General features: G+C 38.5%; 1 protein-coding gene across 1 annotated transcript; it reads left to right on the plus strand.

Annotated features, from left to right (window-relative positions):
- Positions 1 to 198: 198 nt before the first annotated feature.
- Positions 199 to 25,530, plus strand: LOC128236480 (uncharacterized). Its single transcript, XM_052951355.1, has 7 exons — positions 199 to 264; positions 10,756 to 10,829; positions 14,229 to 14,362; positions 17,830 to 18,087; positions 18,331 to 18,506; positions 19,913 to 20,081; positions 20,533 to 25,530. The coding sequence occupies exons 3-7, from the start codon at positions 14,254 to 14,256 to the stop codon at positions 24,789 to 24,791; spliced, it is 4,971 nt and encodes a 1,656-aa protein (XP_052807315.1). The 5' UTR covers positions 199 to 264; positions 10,756 to 10,829; positions 14,229 to 14,253; the 3' UTR covers positions 24,792 to 25,530.
- The last annotated feature ends 903 nt before the right edge of the window (positions 25,531 to 26,433 follow it).

Raw genomic sequence — 26,433 nt, forward strand, 5'->3', positions numbered from 1 at the left:
TCATTTATTTGGTTTAATTAAAACCAGACGGGGAGTGTTCTGTAACAGATAGTTACAGTTCCAAGTTTGTGCTGCAGTTTAATAAGGGGAACAACTCTGTATTGACTGTCGCTTCGTTCGTGCCATGATTTACTCTGCTTGTTCTGTATTTGGGAGCTCTTTCTTGAGGAGGTAAATTTGTCGTCCATATTTACCACGTGAAGAAAACGACGGTTTTGCGATAATACCATGCATTTCTTTGTATTTTGCGAGTCGAACCACTTTGTAAGTAGTTTTCGTGAAACCTGTTTGCAAGCTACTTTTGTAGTTTTTCAGCTTAGCATGGAGACATATTGCTGTTTAAGCTAGTATGGCACGTACCTTCTTGATGTATAGCTTAAGTAAGCTCTGTTACTCACTCTTGTCTCATATTTTGATTATTGTTTGTTATTTGTTTAGGAAATTGCTTATGTGAAATGTTGTGTTAACTGAATCTTGAACATTGGTTTGGTTCTATTTTCAGTTATTCACGATCGAACGAATGAGTAGAATAAAAGATAGCTGCCGCACTCTAGTTGTTTCTCGTGCCACAGTACAAAAACAGTTTTCACGCACCTTTCAAGAAATAATGCTTCACTCATCTTAGAACTATTTAAAGACCGATCAGACCATTTACATACTAATACATTTTTACTTAATTTTGTTTAAATGAGGTGGGAGAAAAAGCATCTACCATAGCCGATCGTGTAAGATATGTTCATCCCGACCCTACGCTCAGGTCGAAAAGAACCTATCTTACACTCTCGGCCATGGAAGATACTTATAGTAGTATATATGCATGAACAAAAATCTACATGAAGTTCAATGGAAATGTCTGATTATAAAATTTTATTATTAAGTAAAAAAGAAATTTCTTCTAAAGAATAAAGTGTATAATAATTATTTGAATCTATGAACCTAAAAAAGAACAATAATTACCTCAGAAGTGACTATGTTGAAAAATGATAAAATTTAAAATCTCTTCCCTTGTTACTAAAATAGAAAGTAGTGCAATCTCCAATAAAAAAGGAGACCATATAGCAAACCTTGCTGCCCTTGCTTTAAGAGTAAACTTTACATAACTATCAGATTTTAACATTTTGGCCATTTTGTTATTGTTGTTGTAGTTGATCAGTCATGACCTTTGGTGTAATTGTGTAGAGGGTCATCCAAGTAAGCTTTCTGTAAAGTTTAATTGAATTTGGACTGGTAGTTTTAGAGGAGATGGGTTTTTAAAGCAAAATACTTTTGAAAATAGGAAGTTGGCAATTTTGTTGTTATTGCTGGTGTTGTTGTTGTCGATCAATCGTGACCCCTTGTTGTATTTTTGTAGAGGGTCATCCAAAGAAGCTTCCTGTAAAGGTTCATTGAATTTGGAGCGGTAGTTTCGAGGAGATGTTTTTTTAAAGCAATTTGTTGCTGTTTTAGTTGTTGTTGATCAATCGAGACTCCTTGTTGTATTTTTATAGATGATCAACCAAGAAAACCTCCTGTAAAGTTTCATTGAATTTGGACTGGTAGTTTCAGAGAAGTTTTTTAAAGCAAAACTGGAAGTCGGCCATTTAGTTGTTGTTGATCAATCGTGACCCCTTGTTGTATTTTAGTAGATGGTCACCCAATGAATCTTCCTGTAACATTTCATTGAATTTGGCCCAGCAGTTCCAGAGGAGAAGTTTTTTAAGCAATTGTTGACGGACGGACTGACGGACAGACGCCGGACAAAGACCAAACACAATAGCTCACCTTGAGCACTTTGTGCTCTGGTGAGCTAAAAAGTGACGGTATACGTATCTGTACTAATCACGTGACTTTCACGTGCTAAATATACACACTATAAACAGGAAAACCGTTATGCGCTAATTGCTTTTTGTATAAGCCAAGGGAAACTCAGCTGAGACAGCGACAAAATATTATTTAAGGAATGAATTGCGGGATTGATGTCATAATCGGGGTATGAACGCAATTGGGCTGATCTAAGTGTGTGGAGTCCGAAGGACTCCACGCATACTTTGACCAGCCCAATTGAGTTCATATCCCCGATAATGACAACAACCCCGCAATTTATTACTTATATTTACACAAATAGTTCATTATTTAATTTAAAAAATGTTAAAAAAAAATGATTCATTTCAGTAAAGAAAACCTTACAGTAATCCTTTCTTACCCATTCTGTAAATCGAATGACCCGACTGTAACCGGAAACATTTCTTTTTCAAATGACGTCACAATAACGCGGGAAAAGATCAACCACTTGAAATCACCTTTAAACGTAAAATTGAAACTTTTTGGCAACACTATCTTTAAAATATAACCAATTAACACTTTTTAAAATGTTGATTTATATTTACGGGACCTGCTGACAAAATACAAACAATAAAAAGTTCATCGATTGATAAATGCAATTGCCCAAAGGCAGTTCATTTAAGGAGTGGAAATTGAGGTGTAAATATTTAAATCATATAGAATAATGTTTTATCGGCCTCATTCTATTTCGTATGGAAAATTCTAGTCCTGTTTTGAAGAAATACTGTATTTGCTGTTTGGAACCATCTGATGTCTAGCCCCTTGAAAAAATACACAACGACTTGTCTCTGCCATAATGTTAAAACAGTTCCATGCGAGCACATGGTTACTCATTGCTTAGAGGTGTTTTTATAACCTCATAGATTTCTGATAAATGTCCTTAGTTGGACGCTGACAGGTCAGGACTCGACCCTTCTCACTATCCATGAATATATATATGTGAGGTGTATATCCTCATCCTTGACTTTTGGTAGATCCTTGAAAATTAGTTCTCAGTGTTCTTCGAATTTTCTCCATGCCTCTGAAGGTTTGAGCTATTCCAGTCCATGCATCAGAAGTTCAGCATTGTTTTGGAATACCATTTATAGTGACACACTTGTTCAAAATCAATACATACACATGTCTGACAGACATAAATTTTAAGTATTATTACACCTTAAACTACATTGTACTTAATAAATAATGCATTTATGGAATTATTAATAACTGAATTATCAAGATTGTAACCATGTTTTTAATAGCTGAAAACGCAAAAATATTTAATTACACATGATCTATAAAAGCACTGTTACTCATATTTCTAAAATAGTAAAAAAATATTTTAAAACAGTGTGTCTCGGGAAAGGATAAATTAAGAGGTAAAATCAAAATGAATTAAATAATTCAATTGGTACAGTTAAAGACCTATATTTATGATAAAAACTCTGATTGTCTGATGTTTATGTTATCAGTTAGAACTGATTGGATAACTTGTGGAATGTACAATTTCAATATTAACATTAATAAAGAGCACATCATGCAGTAAAATTATTTCTTATTTTCTTAGCCAAGTGTGTTTAGTTTTGGAAACATGATGGACGCAGGTTGGAGGAAAAGACTCATAGTGAATTGAGAATAACCATGTCTGCTTTATCAAATAGGGTGAACGGGACAAGGAAAGTCAAATAGCATAATATGTGTTAAAGAATATTGTGTGAACTAAGCATTATAAGCACATGCCATGTAATTGTTTTGAGAGTCTATAAATAGTACAAATGGCTGATAAGGGATGACCGATCATAGCTTTATCAGTGATTGGCAAGAAATATGGTGGTTGATTAACAGCAGTGCCTTTAACTTTAATATTAAAATTATGTAATCATTAAGTAACTAATAACTCTTACTTGTCTATTAATTACAGGTAGCAGTCATCCTTTGGTTTAGATCAGATTAAAGATAAACAGAGGAAGGTGTTGATTTTCATTTATGACTGCTACCTGCAAGGGTTCCTCAAGTACGCCGCTACAAATTGGACAAATCAGCTCCTCATCCACATCCCCCTCAAACCGGTTCACTTCGTACCCCATACCTCACTGCCAAGACATCACGCCATGAGTAGCAACACAAGCAGCAGAAGCAGGGTTCTCTGGTTATGTTGAGAAAAAACCTCTTGTATCCAGAACTTCCGGTATTGGGTGCCCGATAGATGGATGCGAATGGAAGTCACAGGACCTGGGTGCGGAATTTGCGGCTGCTCTAACTGCCGCGCTCCAGATTCACGACAGAACTGTCCACACGGCACTGGCCCGCCCAGCACCACAAAAGCTGAAGTTGGACCCACCGTCCATTACTGCCGGATGTGATCCAGACCAATGGTCAGCATTCACCAGACAGTGGGACATGTACAAGGTGGGAATGTCTATCGCTGACAACGTCCTGGCCACTGCCCTGTTCTACTGTTGCAATTCAGATCTACGCACAGACATTATGCGTGATATTCAGGGGGACGTTGCGAACATGGCAGAAGCAGATCTTCTGGGTGCAATCAAGAGACTAGCTGTCAAAGACGAGAGCACCCTGGTCCACCGCATTAAACTTAACAGGATGACCCAATCTCCTGGGACAGGTATTCGGACATTTTTGGCCAGTCTCCGAGGCCAAGCTTCACTCTGCCAGTATAAGGCCACCTCCAAGGAACCGGGCTGTGCACATGTTTTTGATTTTAGTGATGAGATCATCAAGGACAACCTGGTTAGGGGCATTGCTGACCCAGAGATTATGTCTGATTTGCTTGGTGATCCTAAGACAGACAGAACACTGGAGGAAACTGTGTCTTTTATTGCCCAGAAAGAACAGGGCAAAGTGACGAAAAGTGCAGTGGGCGACTCAGCTGGTGCCATGTATGCTGCTCGTTCAAGCCAAAAACCTGCCCCAGTTCCTGGAGCAAAATGCTGGGCATGTGGAGGCCCTGCTCATGGTCAGAGGAATGACCGAAATACGAGGTCTAGAAACTGTGAGGCCTGGACATTCACCTGTGGTAAATGTGCAACAAAAGGACACTATACCAAATGTTGTAGTAAGTGCACTACTTGCGGTTTGTGGGGTCACCGTGACTCTTCATCAAGAGCCTGTCGCCAGGGTACGAGTCTTAGGAACCCTCCCAATTCACATGTCACTAGAGGTTCAACAAAGGATTCTGACTATGATAAAGCTAGTTAAGTCTTCGACCAGTTGTGTGCTACATCGGAGCAGGGCAGATCAGCTATTAGGACTAGCCAGGCTATAGGATCCAGATGTCAAGAGGGTGGAACACCTCTCGAACATTATATATACGATGGTCAGTGGGTGGCTAGACCTTCCAAACCCCACCCTATGATATTAGTGAATATGACACCACTGCCAGAAGAACATGCATTGTTTGGACACCCTATGCGAGATGCCTCAGAACTCAAATCAATCACAATGTCCATGGTGGCCGACACAGGTTGTCAAAGTACAATTATACCCTTACAGTCCGCTAAAAATCTAGGAATAAAGGAACACGACCTCCTTCCTGTCAAACTTGTGATGCGTGGGGCTATTAGAGAGGATCTTGGAGTTATGGGAGCCATTGTTGTTAACATTGCCACTTGTACGGTTGATGGGTCTGCAAGGTCAACACGTTTGCTCTGTTATGTCTCAGATGCCATGGAAAAAGCTTTCCTCTGCAGGGAAGCACTCGTCTCTCTGGGGATAATTCACACTGACTTCCCACAAGCAACGGCAGAAACATCCCCTGACATCAATGCCTCCATGGATAGTTGTGAGAATATTACCTGCTCCTGCCCAAGACGTCGACAGGAACCGCCACCTATGCCCACGACTTAACCCAATGGTTTGAATGCAACAGAGGACAATGTGGAAGCCCTGAAAGAGTGGCTTCTCGACTACTACAGTGCTACGACTTTTAATGTGTGCGAACATCAACCACTGCCACTAATGAAGTGTGAGCCCCTCCAACTGCATGTTGACCCAAGTGCCCCACCAGTGGCAGTCCACAAACCAGCACTTGTCCCAATCCACTGGCAGGATAAAGTCTATGCTGATCTAGAGAGGGATGTTCGCATCGGTGTGCTTGAGAGGGTCGATTCGAATACCCCCACAACATGGTGTTCCAGGATGGTGGTAACGGGTAAGGCTGATGGTACCCCCAGACGTACAGTTGACTTGCAACCTCAAAACCGCCATTCTGTCCGCCAAACCCATCATGTACCAAGCCCCTTCCATCTGGCCGATCGAGTTCCACAGGGCATGAAAAAAACAGTGACAGATGCTTGGAATGGGTACCACTCTGTGCCAATCCGTGAAGAGGACCGACATTTCACGACGTTCATTACACCATGGGGGCGCTACAGGTACAAGGTGGCTCCACAGGGATTCATGGCCAGTGGAGATGCTTATAATCAACGCTTTGACGCCATTATTGCAGACTTCCAAAACAAGGTCAAATGTGTAGATGATACATGTATGTGGGAAAATTCCATTGAAGCAGCTTTCTTCCAGGCTTGTGAATGGTTTGACCTGTGTGCTCGAAATGGTATCACCCTGAATCCGAAGAAGTTCCAATTTGCCCAGGACACTGTTGATTTCGCAGGTCTTACCATCACACCAACGAACATACGACCAAGTACAAAGTTTCTGGATGCAATAAGACACTTTCCTACACCATCTGACATTACTGGTGCGAGAGCTTGGTTTGGACTAATCAATCAGGGGGCATATGCTTTTGCCATGACAAGACAAATGAAGCCATTCCGTGCTCTTTTGAAGCCATCTGCAATATTTCAATGGACGGATGAACTAGATGAACTGTTTCACCATTCCAAAGAGGTCATCATCCAGGAGATGAAAGAAGGTGTGCGCCTATTTGATCCCACTCGCCTGACATGCCTGGCCACAGACTGGTCTGTAGATGGAATTGGATTCTTCTTGATGCAGAAGTACTGCCACTGTGAAAGCAAGACTCCTGCCTGCTGTCCGGATGGCTGGAAACTGTGTCTAGTTGGCAGTAGGTTCACACATCCTGCTGAAAGCAGGTATGCTCCCATTGAAGGTGAGGCCTTGGCTGTAGTGTATGCACTCCACCAAACACGGTATTATGTTCTTGGATGCAAAGACCTCATCGTAGCCACGGATCACAAACCCCTTCTCCAGATCCTGAATGACAGGTCGCTCACCGACATTGACAACAGGAGACTTCTAAACCTCAAAGAGAAGACCCTAGGATATAGATTCTCAATCGTTCATGTACCTGGCAAAAGGAACCTAGGTCCAGATGCAGCTTCAAGACACCCTGCTGGTCAGCCAGATCGTCTTCTGTTACCAGGCGAAGCACCGGAAACTGATACTCTCAGGAATACAACAGAGTTCTACCGTGACACCTTGACACGCTTATACCAGCATGCCGAGGATAATGATATGGCGAATGACAGTGATACAGTTGCCGCTGCAAGCAGTGCACTTAATGCGATCATCACTGTTGTTACTTGGGACATGGTACGAGAGGCCACAGCATCAGACCCGACGTTTGTTGACCTTGTCAACATCCTGGAGGCTGGGTTTCCAGAGGACTGCAGGGAGCTACCAGTGCCCTTGCGCCCTTTTCATCGCTTTGCTGCAGGCCTATGTGTTGTAGACGGTGTGGTTCTCATGGGCCAAAGAATAGTTATTCCCCCTGCACTCCGCAAGCCGGTACTTAATGCACTCCATGCAGCCCACCAAGGAGTCAGCGCAATGCGTGCAAGGGCCATGGACTCTGTGTATTGGCCAGACATTTCAATTGATATTGCCAGGGTGAGGGAACAGTGCGTACACTGCCATAAGATGGCCAAGTCCAACCCGATGCAGCCTCCTTCAGACATAACACCTCCAGACTACCCATTTCAGATGATCTGCAGTGACTATTTCACTTATAACAGCAAGGATTATGTGGTGATAGTCGATAGATACTCAAACTGGCCTACGGTACACAGGTCAGAATCAGGTGCGGAGGGCCTTATCAAGCGACTGCGGGAGACATTTGTGACATTTGGGATACCTGAAGAGTTAACTTCTGATGGGGGACCACAGTTCACAGCTGGAAAGACACAGGAGTTCTTAAAGGCCTGGGGAGTTCGACACAGGATTACGTCCGTTGCAAACCCACATGCTAATTGCAGGGCGGAGTTAGCTGTTAAAACAGTTAAACGCATGCTCATGGACAATGTTACTGCAACAGGATCCCTTGATGTAGATAAGTTCCAGAGAGCCTTACTGATGTACAGAAATTCTGTTGACCCCGAGACAAAATCGTCCCCAGCATTAATACTGTTTGGACGACCCATCCGTGATGCTATCCCAATCCTAATGGGTCGATACTCTCCTCATGAGACTTGGACTGAGTTGATGTCGCATCGAGAGATGGCCCTTGCCCGAAGACATTCAAGGGATCATGAGCGTTGGAGTGAACACACGCACAGATTGCCTCCATTGCAGGTGGGAGATCATGTTTATCTGCAAAACTTGGTCGGCAACCATCCAAGGAGGTGGGAGCGCACTGGGACTGTTGTAGAGGTAAGGCAGTACCACCAGTATGTTATCCGTGTGGATGGTACAGGCCGAGTAACTATCCGGAACCGACAACACCTTCGAAAGTTCACCCCTTTCCACGGCACTCCCTTGCCAGGTTTGTCGGTGACACCCGCTGTGGAACGACCACAACAAGAAGTTTCCAATTGCCCTCCTCCATCCAGGGTAACACCACAGGTTTCCATGCCTCTGACTCCATCACTACCACCAGGAGGTTCTCAAATCCCGCTTAGCTCAAGCGAAACACCTACCAAGGCGTCTCCTTCGGAAAGCATACCAGGAAGGCCAACCAGGGCTTCTACTCCAAGGCAGACTACCCAATCAACTTTAGAGCCAAAGCGTCTGAGCTTTGACCAGTCGGACCACCGAAACTCTAGTCCAGATAGGCCTATGACCAGTGTACCACGTGCCCTTGCCCGTCTTCAACCTTACAATAAAGCAGGGACTAAGGAGCTGCTGACATCCCGGAGACCTTGCCGCCGTGACAATAATGAATGATATCCACATGAGTTGTGCTGTATATGACATTAATTTAGTGTTACAAAGACTGCTTAGTGTTGACAATGTCAAAGGCAAAGACTTTCTCCTAGAGGCTTTTTAATTTGACCACTGCGCTTTAGGACTAATTAGTTTCTTGTATTGATGATTCATTTGTGTTGGATGTTTTTTGTTTACTTTTAAGTTTTCGGCGTACCCTTAAAAACTTGTCCCTGGGGGAGGAGATAACTAATAACTCTTACTTGTCTATTAATTACAGGTAGCAGTCATCCTTTTCCACACTCCACTATTATGCTACATGTATAGGACTTTTCAACAAGGGGGAGGGGAAAATTAGTTCAGTTTTGTATTCATTAATGTGCTGTTGAACGTAGTATACATGTTTATGTCGTGATGGAAAAGGATTTCATCCTTTGGTTTAGATCAGATTAAAGATAAACAGAGGAAGGTGTTGATTTTCATTTATTAGGTACTGTGTTGATACTTAGATAAATAAAACCATAAAAAGGTTTAAACATTCATATTTTTATGCCCCCCTTATAAGAAGAGGGGGTATATTGTTATGCACATGCCAGTCCATAGGTCGGTCGGTCGGTCCGTCCGTAGACCAAAGTATGTCCGAGTGATAACTCAACAATTCCTGGACCTTTTATTATCAAACTTGACATGAAGGTGGGGTCTGACCAATAGATGCCCACTATTGACTTTAGGGGTCATTAGGTCAAAGGTCAAGGTCACAGTGACCATAAACGGGAAGGGTTGTCAAAGCTTGTCCAAGTGATAACTTAACAACGCCTGGACCTACGGTCATCAAACTTGACATTGAGAATTGGCGTGAGTAGAAGATCCCTATTGACTTAAGGGGTCATCGGGTCAAGGTCACAGTGACCTTGAATACTAAAAGTTTGTCCGAGTGATGACTCCACAATGCCTGCACCCATGTCCTTCAAACTTGAATTGGTAAGTAGGTGACCCTTATTGATTTTAGGGGTAATTGGGTCAAAGGTCAAGGTCACATTGACCATTAATGCAACATCGGCGGTTCCTGCACCTATTGTAATTAAACTTGTCATGAAGTTTGGGCCTGACCAGAAGATTACCCCAATGATTTTAGGGTTGATCAGGTCAAGGGTCAAGGTCAAAGTGACCTTTCATTTGCAAAGGTTGACAAAGCTTCTCTGAGCGGTAGCTCAACAATGCCTGGACCTAGGGTCATCTAACATTACATGGATGCTGGGCCTGACCAGAAGATGACCCCTATTCATTTAAGGGGCCATCAGGTCAAAAGTCAAGGTCACAGTGACCTTGAATGCAAAAAGCTTGTCTGTATGATGACTTGACAATGCTTGCACCCAAGTCAAGTATTCTTGACAACATGGCGCCCTGTGGGCATAATGTTTGACAAACGTCTCTTGTTTTAAAATGCATTATTATGTTAAACATTTTTGACTTTTACGATAATAATAAAAAAAACATGATTTGTGTACAGATAAAAACATATAAGCTTATATAAAAAAATAGATTTGTATTTGTTTTGATCATTTAAGTCAAATGGGCTAAAACTAAAAGTGTTTGCATAAACCACTATTGTGTTGCGGTGAATTTTGTCATACGGTCTGAAAAGTTTCTTGACTGTCGATTAAATTATTAAAAGATTTAATGAACGCACATTTCGTGCTTTTTGTGGTATTTACAATGATATTTTTTAAACTGTACTTATTCTTACTAGAAATTGTGTGCACATGCTCCATTATATTTGTGAATACTACAGCTGGATTCTCCACCTTAATCAATGTATCACTATCAGGTGTTTTGACGTCACCAGTCAATGTGGAATGCACTCAATTACAGGTAGAGCTGATAACAAAGATGTGAATGTGGCACAAGCAAGAGGTGCAATACATACTGGCATTAGTTTTCAAAGCGTAAGTTATTTTATTTTTATACGCTCGTTTATAGTACGGGGCCTATTAAAGTTTCACCTGCGGCCTATAGGTGGGCAGTTGAGTGGGCGGGTGTTGGAATTTGGCGGCGCACAGTATATTATCCGATTAGTTACATCAGAATCATCAGAATGTGTACAGGCATATTATCTTATACAAGCTTGATAACCAGCCATATCTCTTAAGCCACTGGAGCGTTATGGCCTTTAGTTATAAAAAAATACCTAAAATCAGTCTTGTCGGATTAATTTCATTAGAACCCTTTGTCCAATCATCTTCAAATTGGTCATAATGTGCATGTCCAGAACATCTTGGAAAAGGGCTGTTTAAAAAATGGCACCATTAAGTTTCTCTATTGTATAATTATTTCTTGATAAGCAATATGCACAATTCACTGTTTTTCATGTATGTACCAAATTTTTGCACCATTTTGCAAAGTTTGATTAGAATATGTCAGACCAAAAAAAAGTAATTTGAAAAAAACTAAGCAAACTCAGGACTGCAACAGATATTTGGGACATCTACAATAAAATGGAGAATTTGAATGACTCTTATAAAGAAAATATTTCATGTATAAGTTTAAATCCGACTTTGTCCATAATAGCTCAATATCTTATCTTAAGCTGATTTTCCTAAGAATGCTAGTATTTGTAGTTATCTTGTAAAACCATGGCAATGAACAAATATACTTTGAAAAAATTCGCACAATTACGGAAACTTTTCAAAAGAAAGGATAAAACTTCTAGTGCAAGTATTTTCCTTGAGATTTTAAATGTGAAATATGTGAAGCATACATGTAATCTTTGAATTCCGGCCATAAAATGTACATTGTGAACTTCTAACCCTCCGATATCTGACACTGTATGATGACAACCAGAGTTTGGCATAATTGGACATACAAATGTTAATGGAAGAGTTAAATTTTGTAAAACTTCTCTGCCACTGAAACTCAAAACCATCTTTATTTACTGTTAAAGTAAAGTTTTCAAAATTGTTGATATGTTAGCTGATCAAGAAATTCATATGTTTTTTCTTGATCAAGTTCATTAAAAGTGCCGCCAAAAATTATATTGGTTGTTTTCACTGGACCATTTGTGTTTTTTGTAAACTTTGATAACTGTACATCATTTGAATATGTTAAATCAAGTGATGTTAACACCTTAAAACAAAGGATTTTTTCAGCCTCTGGTGCCATGTTTTTGAAACAGCCCAAAAGTATGATATATCCAGCCATATCGCTCAAGTCACTCAAAAGTTATCACCTTTTAATTATAAAAATGACCTCAAACGGGTCTTGTCAGAAAGTTCTTGGAAGTTGTGATAACAGCCATATCGCTATAGTCATTCGAGAGTTACTACCCTTTAATTATAGAAATAACCTTAAATTTGTCCTGTCAATAAATTATGAAGCCTTTGTTCAATCATCACTTAATTTGGTCAGAATGTGTATTGGCAAACTATCTTGTTTAGGTTTGATAACTGCCATGTGTCACTCCAGATCTTATCATTTATGACGCTTAACTTGGAAAAAAATACTTGTATTAACAGTGGCCCGTTTCTAAATTTGGCTTACGTTTCTAAACTTACATTTATCACCAAACTTGGTTTCGTTAAAAAGGAAGGCATAATTTGCGATAGATGGCGCTCTTCAATAGGTGAGAGCAACAATTGAATTGTTGCTTACATTAATTATGTCTCCCCCATTATTGTTTTTGCACTTTCTGTCAGTCAGTCAGTCAGTCCATCACTACGTCACACTTCCTTTCCGCTTAATAACTATAGAATGCTTAGACCAAGGTACTTCATACTTGGTATGCTAGTTGGTCATGACTAGAAAATGATCCCTATTGATTTTGGAGTCACTAGGTCAAAGGTCACGGTCGCTGTGACCTTGAGGTGAAGAAATGGTTTCCACTCAATAACTAAAGATCCTTTGGGTCCAGAAACTTCATACTTGATATGCTAGTTGTTCATGACTAGTAAATGAATCATATTGATTTTGAGATCAAAAGGTCAAAGGCCAATGTTACCTTCAGGTAAAAAACGATATGTTGGCAGTGACCTTTAGCTTAAAAATGGTTTCGGCTCAAAAACTAAAGAATGCTTGTACCAAGGAACTTCATACATGGTTTCTAGTTGGTCATGACTAGTAGATGATTCCTATTGATTTTGAGATCATTAGGTCAAAGGTCAAGGTCACCGTGACCTTCAGGTAAAGAAACGGTTTCCGCTCAGTAACTAAAGAAGGCTTGCACTCAGGCACTTCATACTTGGTATGCTACATGTAGTTGGTCATGACTATAAGATGACCCCTCTTGATTTTGGGGTCACTAGGTCAAAGGTCAAGATCACCGTGACCTTGAGGTGAAAAAACTGTTTCCGCTCAATAACTAAAGATCCTTGTGGTCCAGGAACTTCGTACTTGGTATGCTAGGTCATGACTAGTAGTTGACTCCTACTGATTTTGAGGTCAGTAGGTCAAAGGTCAAGGTCACCATGACCTTAAGGTGAAGGAACGGTTTCCGCTCAATAACTAAAGTACGCTTACACCCAGGAACTTCATACTTGGTAGTTAATGGCCCCTATTGATTTTGGGATCAGAAGGTCAAAGAACAAGGTCGCAATACTGCGAGGTCAAAAACAGTTTCCGCTCAATAACTAAAGACTTATTGCACTCAGGAATTTCATACCTGGTATGCCAGTTGATCATGACTAGTAGATGACCCCTATTGATTTTCAGGTCATAGTCAAAGGTCAAGGTGACCTTGAGGTAAAATAACAGTTTCCGCTGATATACTAAACACAACTTTGGCCCAGGAACTTCATACTTGGTTTGTTAGTTGGTCTTGATTATTAGATGACCCCTATTGATTTTGAGGTCAGTAGGTCAAGGTCAAAGTGACCTTCAGGTTAAAAACAATTTGTTGGTCACCAGTCCGTACGTCACACTTTTTTCGGCTCAATAACTAATAAAAGCTTGGACCCAGGAACTTCATACTTTGTATGCAGGTTGGTCATGACCAGTAGAAGACTCCTATGTTTGTTCGTCCCCAGTCCAAAAAGACAATTTCGTGTCCATTATTGATTATTTTTCACCTACAACCACACAACTGGGGAGACAAGCGCTTTTTCAAAAAAGCAATCTCTAGTTATATAATAATAGTAACCTCTTGTTGCAAATAAGTTAAATAATTATTGATTAAAATCTGTGACTGAAATCTCGATCATGATGTTTTGTCTTGACCGAATCCCTTTAAAATTATTATACATGTACCGTTACATATACAATTTGTGAAATCGGGATCGCAGCTACACATGTCACATCAACGGAAAGTGCATTCCTTTTAAATTACATGCATATAATCACCATCTTTATTACAGTCCGTAAGAAAACAAACCAAGAAAAATGGCTGATGTTCATAAACACCTATTTGAACTGAAGAAACACTGGGAAGAAAACAAAGAGTTGGAGGCTGTTATAGTTGATATGTCCAACGATGGAGCTCCTAATCAAGGTACAGGAGTGCTTGACTTGCCTACTGGCGATGTTTCGATAATTGGATAATACATGACCTAATTATCGGATTAAGAGATTACCGATAATAATTAGCTAATTGCGAATTGGCCAAATACTCGCAGATTGACAGATTTACAATATGCTTAAAATTTTCGGCGGAGTCAATATCGCTTTGGTGTTACAAATAGACGAAGTCTGGGATTTTTAGGCGATCACTTCGCCCCCTCGCGAGAGCCATATTTTGATTTGGTACACTTCACGCGATTGGCCAACGGTTCTGGACAGAATTATTCGAGCTCTATCAGAAAATATTCGGCAATCTCCGTCATGCATTATTTGAAAAACAAATGGGGAGGTGCTCCGTATGACCCTATTTACGAGAAAACAACCAATGAGAGCATTGGTTTCGGTTTCATTAAAACTGTCCAGAAAGGGGATGCTAAGTAAATGATGCAATATACTTTTTTACCAGAAAACTCGCTTTGTATTGACGATTTTTTTCGTTACTGCTCGCTTGGGCAGGTAGTTTATTAAAACTACTGCCCGCCTGCCAAAATTACTTGCCCCGGGCAATCGGGCAGTGGTTAATGTCGAGCCGGGCTCTTGTGGTTAACGTTTGTAACCAAGAGTACTTAGAATTAGATATTGAATGCTTGCAATTACAATTATTACGTCCTCAAATTTGAAATGTTCATCAAATAAAATGCATATGGCCGAGAAGTGTAATTCATAACATCACAATACTTATGTGTATTTATAATTTTCTACTCATTTCTGAAAATTGAATTTCAAACAAAAGGGCACAGGGGGTGTACTGGAAGGGTAGCAGAGTGCAGGAAAGGTTCAGCAGGGTGCCCCACCCCACTTTTTAGGCCTAGCTAAAGTGGCAATAGTACATTTAATTTGAGAATAAGCATATATACAAATTGTTTTTGAATCAGACCTGATTTGAAAGTTTATCTTCGGATAATCCAGATGGGTGCAGGAATAAGAGTCACTTCTAACCAATGTCCCTTTTGACATTTAAAGCTGCACTCTAACAGATTGAACGTTTTGACAACATTTTAGCTCACCTGAGCACAAAGTGCTCAAGGTGAGCTTTTGTGATCGGTCTATGTCCGGCGTCTGTCATCCGTCGTCCGTCATCCGTCGCCAACAATTGGTTTTAATCATCTTCTTCTCCTAATTGTTCAAAGAAATTAATTTCATGCAGAACTCTGGTTGCCATGGCAACCTGAATGAAAATGTCAACCATTGGTTATAATCATCTTCTTCTCCTAAACCGCATGGACAATTTTGATGAAACTTCATAGGAATGATCCTTGGTTGGTACTTTTTTCTAAATTGTTTAAAGAAATTAATTCCATGCAGAACTCTGGTTGCCATGGCAACCTGAAGGAAAAATTACAAAACTTTTTTGGCAAATACTATGAAGCCTAGTGAAGCAAGGGCAGCAAGTCTTGCTATATGGTCTCCCTTTTTGTTGGAGATTCCACTACTTTCTATTTTTAGTAACAAGCGAATATATTTTGAATTTTATTAAGTCTTCAACATAGTCACTTCTGAAGTAATTATTGTTTGTTTTTTTAGGTTCATAGATTCAAATAATTATTATACACTTTATTTTTTAGAAGAAATTTCATTTTTACTTAATAATATATTTAATAATCAGACTTTTCCATTGAACGTCATGTAGATTATTGTTCATGCAGATGCTATAATCTTATCTTCTGTGTGGTTAGTGTTATTCACTTATAACTTATATAAAGAAAATAATGATTATTAACACTAGAAGGAATGTGATGTTGGCCTAGATGGGTAAAGGTGATATTATTAGTTGAAGGTGTTGAATGTGATCTGATATTTGATTTTTAGGGCTTAGGCAGTTTATTGATTTTATTGGGTTGTGCACTGTTTGTTATTTGTGTTTCTATACTAAAAGTTATTTCAGTGTGCAAGCAACTTAACATAGTTTTGACAGTGTGCAGGCAATTGAACAAAGTCCTGTCAGTGTGCAGGCAACTGAAAAAAAGTACTGTGAGTGTGCAGGTATCTGTACCAAGTGCTGTCAGTGTGCAGTCAATTTTAAAGTCCTAAAAAGTAATTTATTTACAATGGAATGCTGCATATAAGTACATAGAGTATAGGCTGTCGTGTTCGAGCTGTAACTTTCTCTTGTATGGACAGATTTTAAGATTACTTGCCACATGTTTTCGACATACCAAGACGACGTGTCGTGTGCAAGACCCATGTCCCAACCTCTAAGGTGAAATATACACTATGTGTTTATTCACAATGGAATGCTGAATATGAGGACATAAGAGAATTGGGTGTAAAAAATAGTTGGTATCTTTCTATGCTCAATTTAAAATAATATGCCATATGTAATTGACACATAAAGGCAAGATCAACTTTTTATGTACTTGTTCATAGGTCAATGTCACATTTGGGGGAATTCGTCACATACTGTGACAGCTCTTTTTCAATATTCTTTGAGAAACAAGCTATATTGATAACAAAGGTTAAACTCTTTTACTCAGGTGAGCGATTTAGGTCATGGCCCTCTTGTTATTTTTTGTCTTGGAACGAGCCAATTTATACGAAAATTCATAGAAACCAGTTATATAAGACCGCTGACAAAAAATCAGATCGCAGACTTTTATATTTAAGTTCAAAAATTGACATTTTATGCTTTTTTTAAACCGTTAGTAACATAAAACATTAATTTTCGAACGAAAATATACGATCTGATTTTTTGCCAGCAATCTTATATCATTGGTAATATTTACGCAAAAATTTGCACTTTCCAAGACAAAAATAAAAAAGTTGTTAAAATGGTCAATCTGTGAGAGTGCAGCTTTAAATACGCAGTCACATTATCTAGTGGTCCATGTACTAGTGGTTAGACCCTTGCCTGTAAATCCAGCGGCCCTGGTTCGCCTCATTACTTAAAAAAATCTTAGATTTACGGTAGGAACGATTAACGGGGATCCCGCATGACAGTGTTATAAACTGATGCAAGTTAAATAACCAGAGTTGCTCTTAGCAGAGCACCATCCTGCGCTTTGGCACACAGTCAGCATTACTAATACTGTCACTGGGTCCGGTGCCAATGAATGGATATCAAGTGGCTTTGTAAATGTAAAATGTAAAGGGTGTCAATTCGTTATGCAGTCAATAGACTAATCTTTCGAATCTGACACATTACCAGCTTTAACTTAAAAGCACACAAATGATTTGTTTAAATTATCAAATCGGGAAGGCAAACAAAGTGATTCGGTATGAAAACTGTACCTTGATCGCTGCGGCAGTCTCATAATGGTTATGCTAAGATATTAAATATTGGTTATAAAGACGATATATGACGTCATTTATCACGTGGTATACACACACACTGACTATAGATCTGAATTGATATTTAAACCTCAATGATTCATTGATCGACAAATTGTATTTGTCTTGCAGTAACCAAACCTGACATTGAAGAGGACCAAAGAAGATGGCTGATCATTAGTTTATGTCTACATAACGTGGTTTCACCAGCTCTGCGTACGTACGTTAGGCCGATTGTCGAAGCAGAGTACAAAAACTTTAAGAAGTCACACAAAATTGATGCCCAACAGTTTCCAAATTACCTGAAGAAATATCCTCCTACGAAGAAAGATATGAACTATGAAAGCATTAACAATAACAAACAGATACCGAAAGTCAATAGAAAATCAGGTAAACAACTGCAGAGTTGAATATATTCCGAAATGGCATTATGATTTTTGAAAAAAAGCATCTTAGCATTCTCTTTAATCATAGTTATATTCGTATCTATTATACAAATATTTTTTGTTTAATTTCAAAGATCATAAAAAATACTTGGAATTTTAACTTAGTTCCAGCTTTATATGTTCAAATATTCAATAGGTACGCTTTGATTGTAGTAATGCATACAGGTTTCTGCCACAATCTTTGCAGATTTCACAAACTTTGATTTCCGGGTGAAGGATGCTGTAGACTTTACAAAGCTGTTCTTGCAAACACATATGGTCCATTATACAGGATTTGATGATACGTGTGACCAAAGTGCCCTTCTTGGAATAATTGCAAATATGGACTCATTTCCACAGCTTCTAAAAGTAGCTGCAGACAAAGTAAGTAACTCGCTTTTCGTTATACTATTAAAAGCAGGACATCACTTACTTACTTAGTTAGTATAAATTTATAGAAAGGGATGCAACTTGATGTGCTAGTAACTTTTATGAAGTTGTAGCTTGGAATTGCTTTTGGGTTTTGTGGGTCAAGGTCAGTGTTATTAAAAATAGAAAATAAATCCAGCTCAATAATTCTAGTTAGCATTCTTAGATTCTATGACATTTGGTGTGTAGGTCGCTTCCATAAAGCCCCAAACTTGAGATTACTTTTGTTGAATGTGAGGTCAAGTTCATTGTAACTTTATTTAAAAATGGTTTCCTCTGAATAATTTCAGTTCGCATTAATGAATAGTGATGAAAAAATACGGGTTATTTAATGGCGAAAACTTGGTTGGCCGTCGTTTACAATTCTGCGTTTAAGTGTTTATTCCATTTTGTAAAGTAGTTGTGAATAGTTGTTTTATCCAATTTTTGAATTTTGTCTACTGGGCTTGTCCCTGTGGTTTTGAATGTATAATTAACAGACACATGATTTACACACGTCCCAAATATACAAGCATAGATTACAATTACATTAAGATTAAATTACCGTTATTGTTGGGGTTACCAACTTTAAAAACAGACATTCAAGTCGTCTCCTGATTATTCACTTACTGCCATTGTTATAATACTAAATATAGAAATCTCTGAATATTTAACCTTAATCTAAATCTAAAGATATAATTATATGGTGAATAATCGTAATTTTGTCTTACAATGTTTGCAAAAATACCTCTAACATTATGAAAATTATTCCATGCATTGTATTTAAATAATACATAACAATACAATTTAAAAGTAAAGCAGAAACGGTTTGACATCCAATCAACCGTGCACTGACTTTTCATCTCCGTTCTAAAAATTGTAAAGCGATCATTTTTTTCAATATTCATCGTTAGGTAGGGAATTTCGTCATCGCAAACGAGGCCTTTCGGGGGCATTTGTCATGTTCCTGTAACAGTACTTGTTTAGTTACTGACATTTAAATAATCTTACTAATTATACTACTAATAAATAAATAATAAGATCATAACCTGTATAGGATCAATATCATGTAGTTAATACGATCCCCGTTGAACACTGGAAACAACATGCTTAGCATCCTAAAGATTTACATTGACCGCGGATCAATGCTAAACAGACACACACATGACACAGAATACAAAGATACCATGAACATAGCATTATCCTTTTTTATATAGAATGCCTAATTTACTGAAATGATCAGTAAATTCATACCCGTGATGCACTTCCTGCCATTGTTATAATGCTGAATCTAACATATACTGGATCTTAAACCTTCTCATTAGATTTAAAAATATGCTTCTATCGCGAATAATCGTAACAATAACTTACAAATTTTGCAGCTGAGAACAGAGGTACGGAACCCATGGGCTCACGTGAATTTCACTGAATGGGACACAGTAAAGTACCAGACTTGCTTTCAGCTGATGACTCAAGTTATCAAGAACATGGCCTTGCCTCGTGCTCAAGAAATAGCTATGCTTGATCAGCTTAACGAGTGGAAATCGAACGGTATATTTTAGATTTGTTTTCATCTTTATCAGCTCATGCACTGCTTAATTTTCAAGTATCACTTTGTTTATATATTATAATAGCAGCTTATACTCTTGTATTGCTTATTTTTTATATTTGTATTTATCTATTTTGTGTATCTTTATGATGAGAAACCGTAATGGTTTAAATTGAATAAATTCTGTTCTGTTCTGTTCTTTAAATAATCTACTGAGCCTTAGTTGCCGCCAAAGCGTCTGATTTTAAAAAATACAAAACGTTGTGCTCTTAAAAAATACTTTTTTGATACACTTCAAATTTTAATTGGAGAAAATACTTAATATATGTACAGTTTTTGCAATAAATAAAGAAAAATCTGTCAAGTTCATTTGACAGCTGTTTCTTTTTGTAAAATATTCCATCGTTTTATTTTTGAAATTCGATGTTTCTATTTAGGTATATTCTATTTTAGGTATGCAGTTCCTCAATGGAACCACGATTGGGCTAGAATTGCTTGAACGTTTAATCACGAAAACTAAGGCTTTGGCAGCATATATTAAGGGAATAGAAAGGATAAATTATGAAAATTTTGAGACCTGCAGAAATGCTGTAGCCAACATTTCACTTTCGTTGGATTCATCAGTGCAAGGACTGAAACAGAAAGATGCTGAACTGGAATATAGAGCAGACACACAAGCTACCATACTGAAACAAGTATCGAAAAATGTCGATGATGTTAAATCTACAGTCGCGCACTCCGATGACAACATTTGCCAACTGCGACAACAGTTTGATTTAGTTACAAAGGAATCAGACGAAACAAGGGAACTGGTTCACAACACAAAATCTGATTTTCTCCAAAAAGTAGAAGGAATGGCAAAAGACATAGAAAACACACACAAAGATATTGACACAATTAAACGTAATATGTCACATGACAGACCTCCAAATATGCCATTTTTCTATCCTCCTAATAGATTACAAAACTTTATTGGAAGAGTCTTTGAGTTGAAAGACCTGGATACAAATTTTATTTCTAACAAAGAAAAGGTCTATACGCAGGCCATTTGCGGGCTGGGTGGAATTGGAAAAACAACTATTGCCTCTGAATATGCTTGGCGGAGTGCAGATTTCTACGTAGGGGGAATATTCTGGCTTGATGGAGAGAATACTGAGTCGATTTCAGATTCTGTGCATAGACTCGCTATTGATACAGGAACAACTGGACAAAACGCACAAGAAACGCTACACAAAACAACTAGATGGCTATCAATGGTACAACAGAAGTGGCTTCTTGTTATCGATAACGTCGATGCTGATGATATATCTGGCATGATAAGTGAACTTCTTTTGGGGTCTTGGAAGCGGGAGTCTAAAGGACATTTGCTTATTACGACCAGACGTGAATCTGCCGAGGCTGAAGAAGATTTTCAAGTTTCTACAGATTGCTGTCTCACGTTAGAAGTATTCACATGCCAGGAGAGCATCAACTTCATGCAGATTCGCACAGGCCTCGATGTCAAAAATGAATGCGCGTACGTTGAAAGTATAATTGAAGAACTTGGTGGTCTTCCACTAGCATTGGAACAAGCGGCAGCGCATATAAAGAGTTTGAAAAGGTTTGGGGGCACCTTCAAGCAGTATCTGGAGAAGTTCAAAAAGCAAAGGCTGAAGTTTCTTAAAGTGAGTCAAAGAAGCAAAGCTCGGCTTGCTGTTCAAACAACTTGGGAACTGAACTTTGAATATGTCAAACAACATTCTGATGAAATGGGCGTTGGAAATGCAGCAGTGGCTCTAATGTACATTTCAGCGTTTTGGTTTGCAGATGATATTCCACAAGCCTTGATAAATGTTGGCTCACCAGCAAATATTACGGATGAAAATTTGTGTGACATATTGAGTGATGATATTGGTCCTAAGCAAATAATGGAAATTCTTACAAGGTTTTCTTTGTTTCAACAAAAGAACTCTGATAGTGTTTCCGTCCATCGACTGGTTCAAGAGATTGTTAGAGAAAAGGTGACAGATACGATGAATCAAAAAGATATCCTACGTAATGCAGCCAGAATGATTCATTTTGCACTTTCCCATTGCAAATCACCAGGGGATGTATTGAAATCAGATAGCATTGAAAGGGGATCACTCCGAATGTGGAACAGATTAGCTATACATGCAAATGTACTAAAAACATACATTATAAACTTCTCAAAATCGAATGCTGATGAGATGGATGTTTGTTTCAATTTGGAAACCGCATATTTGATGCAAACAAGCGCTATTTACCACAGCTTGCTTCAAAGACAGGATGAAGCACTTGCTGCACAGGATCAGATGCTGACAATTCTAACTACTATTGAAGTTACAGACAAAGATTGTAGGGAATTGACGTTGGTGAAAATACCTCTTCTTTCAGATCAGAAACTTCTCATCGAAAATGCAACGTCAGCTGTTATCACAGACGAAAGGCAGCCGGAGCAAGGACATGAATCAATGATTGATGTTGATGTGGAGGGTCTTCGTATGAAAGGAAATGCAGCGTTCAGGGAAAAACGTTATCAGAATGCAATTCAGTACTACACAGAAATAGTGAAAAGCACCAGTAACACACAATTAGATGCAAAGGTATATTCGGAAAGGAGTTTGGCATACTTACGAAACAAGGATTTTCAAAATGCATTAAGAGATGCAGATGAATGTATTCAAATCGATCCTACAAATTGGAAAGCTTATTGTTGGAAGGCTTATTCAATAGCCAATTTGATAAGACTTGGACAGCTTGAGCACAACTGGGAGTCGGTTGGGCTAGCCGCTGCATCTGTCGCGAGATATTATAACAAGGATTGCTTAATGGAATTCAAAATGAGAATTGAGTACCCAGTTGTGAGTTATAAAGTGATTGCAAACAAAAACGAGCTTAACAAGCAAGTATCTTCTTTGATGAACATGTCCTTCACAACTCTTCTACTCAAGAAAGGTGTCTACAACTTGACTGGTCTACTTGAAACGGGGATAACAAAAAGTGTTCAGATAATAGGAATTGAAGATTCTGTGGAAATTAATGAAGGCCTCGTTCCATTGGTATTTCCACGGTTTGGTATGTTTACCGTTGACTATAGAATACCATGCTGTGTGTCTGTCCACATCGAAAATGTTACATTTGTTGAAAACTCTGGTCAGGTCTTTGTAGATAAAAACGTTGTTGCAACATTTCTACGCTGTACGTTTAGTAATGGACAGAAAGCCTGCGAAAACTATCCAAAATGTGACGGAAACGAAGGTTGTAGAAACGAGCGAAAAGGAGACTGCGCAAAACATTTCAAACTCGAAGAAGGAGAAAATTTTTCTAGTGGAGCTGTTGGTTATCCTGGTGTTGTTGCTCGAAATGGTGGACAGGTTTATCTGAAGAAATGTAAGTTAATCCGATGCGGTGGTGGTGGTGCTTTGAGTATTGGAAAAGGGTCGTTGATGAATGTTCAGAATTGTCTGATTATGAAAATGCACAATATGGGAGTGGAAGCTAGAAATGGAGGCCTGGCTGAAGTGATCGAGTGCGAAATTCGACATAACCAATCGCATGGTATTGCAATTGGTCCAGAGGGAAGGGGTTACATTTCTGGGAATACGATCAGCGACAATGGGCAAGAAGGAATATGGGCTGGTGGAGTTTTACTTTTGAACTATGATGGGAAACCAACAGCAGCATCAACCGATCCTTCCGGTGGTTCGATATGTACAATTACAGAAAACATCATTTGTAATAATGGCAAGTCAGGAATTTCGTTTGATGGAGGTATTTATACCGTCAGAGGCAACAGAATATTTGATAATTGGTTGTGGGGATTAATGGCAAAATCCCGATCAAGCGTCAATATTGAAAATAACGATATTTTTAAGAACAAATGCGGAGGAATACGAATCGGCGTTAATTATTCAGCGGTTGTATTCGTTGATGGCAATACAATAAGAGACCATACTGGCCCAGGTATATTCTCCCTTAATGCGCATGAAAATGATGCATTTCTAGATGAATATCGAGAAATGAACAAAAAATTCAAACTTCCTGGGGTGATAGAAGACGAAGTAGAAATGTACTCAGTTCCTCTTCTCATGACAACTAGAAATTTGTTACGAGACAACGATCTAGGCATCCAACACCCACAGCAAATGTTACAAGTTGTGCAAACATGTTGCCAATGTGCAAAACCTTCAGACAATCTAAAGACATGCGGAAGATGCAAAAAGGCTGCATACTGTAGTAAAAAGTGCCAAAGGGAACACTGGAGAAAACACAAGCACATGTGTGAAATACTTTTACTTGAGTACAACATTGATATTCAGATGTTGGACACCAAAGATACAAAACAAACTTTTGGATGGACAAGGATGCCAAAGAAAGAAATGATGATTTTGCGTTTCGAGTCTCCTTTACCAGGCATTGGCAAAGGAAAGCCACCGGAGAGAAAATCATCGGAGAGGTTTATTGTACAAATACAGTCCGGAAAAGAATACAATCTTTACGACCCGGAAACAGAAATGCTACTGTATGATCAGAGTTTGACAGTGGACATACTGTTAAAGAATCCAAAGCTTTATCATTTGGTGCAAGATTGTGGACTTTTGTCTACATCAAAATTTACAACAAAGAAAATATTTTGCTGGGCTTCTTTCAAAAACAAAGGCACGATTCTCAGTATTTATACTGCTAATTTACCGAAGTTTCAGACCTGGTAAGCATTCGGAGCTTTTCGTTATTTTTTGACATTGATAATTGAATATTTCTTATAAGAATACCGAATACACAAGGGTTGGAAATACTAACTATGTCTGGATACTGAAACGATTGCTAACAAGTACGTGTCACAAATGTGAATAGCTGCTTATTCTTGGCCGGAATCGTGTTTCACTGAAATCTAATTTAGGCGTCAAAGTTTTGTTTGGTAAGAGCGTCACTAAGGAACTGCTGAATTAACTTAACTTCTTTTGCATTCTGTATTTTAAGACAAAGAATAGTTTCATTTTGATATGTCTATGAAAATGAAGTTCATCATCAAATCTCGTAGTATATTATGTGTGAGCATTATTATCAATTACTTGTATGACTTTGTTTCATATTTTGAAATATTATAGTAGTTTTGAATCCCTGTATGTAAATGTAATGTTATATTTGTACTGTTTTCCTCAACAAGATTTTCATAATTTATATTTGATCGAATGCTGTCAGATATTTTATGTCGCTCGCTAGACGCACGTAATATGACTTGCAAGCCATGGATGCTTGAAAAGCAAAATTAAACATAGTGCATACTGTGGAATAGTGCTAAGTACCAAAGACCAGAGTTATTGACAAGTGGTAAACACTGTAACTGATGTTACATATTATTAATGCGTTATGATATACACGTACATAATTATATCCACCATGTATACATTGTTGATTATGAAAAACTCACAGTCAATGCCTACGCTGATTGATGGCTGTATGTTTTGTCTTAATAAATGATACAACTGTATATTATCATTTTTATTCTTATAATCTCTACCCAAATGTTTCAGAACTTAAAACGGTTATCACCAGTTGTGCGACGTCAACATTTTGTTTGTTGCCTTAATGATAGCCATAATATGAGTCGTTTCGAGTTTGTGTCATGAACATCGTTTGAAACAGTTCTCAAGTATATCAAATATGTTCAAACGCGCTATATAGTTGCACGACAGGGACCACAATGTTCTCGTTTTATATGGTTCTTTTACAAAAAACAACATAGTTTACTGTTCAAAATATCTAAAAAAAACTTTAGTTAGGGTCGACATATATTGACCAAACTTGGTGTATGAAGGGTTTATGTAGATCTTTCATGTGATTGCGATTGGGGCCCCTTGGGTCAAGGTCACTGTTACTGAAAATAAAAAAAGGTGGAAACTAAATAACTTCAATTAAAGTTGACAAATTGTGACCAAACTTGGTATGTAGGAAAGGTGTATTGAGACCTTTGATGCAATTGCGGTTTGGGCTCCTAGGGTCAATGTCATTTTTACTGAAAAGAAAAACAGGTTAAAACTGAACATCTTTAGTTAAGGTTGACATATTTGGACCAAACGTGGTACATATGATGTGTTCATGTACACCTTTCATAGGATTGCATTTGGGAATCATTGGGTTAAGGTAAAACTTTTAAACTGAATACCTTTTGTTTGAGATAACATATTGTGACTAAACTTGGTATATAGAAATAGTTCATTAAATTGCATTTTGGACCGCTTGGGTCAATATCTAGGTTCTGGTATGAAACTGAATATTTGTGATGATATATTGTGACCAAACGTAGAACATAGGTAGAGTTTAAGGAGGCCTTTCATGTAAGAGCGTTTGGTA

Source organism: Mya arenaria, chromosome 6, assembly GCF_026914265.1.
Source record: "Mya arenaria isolate MELC-2E11 chromosome 6, ASM2691426v1".
In the NCBI taxonomy this organism is placed as follows: domain Eukaryota; kingdom Metazoa; phylum Mollusca; class Bivalvia; order Myida; family Myidae; genus Mya; species Mya arenaria.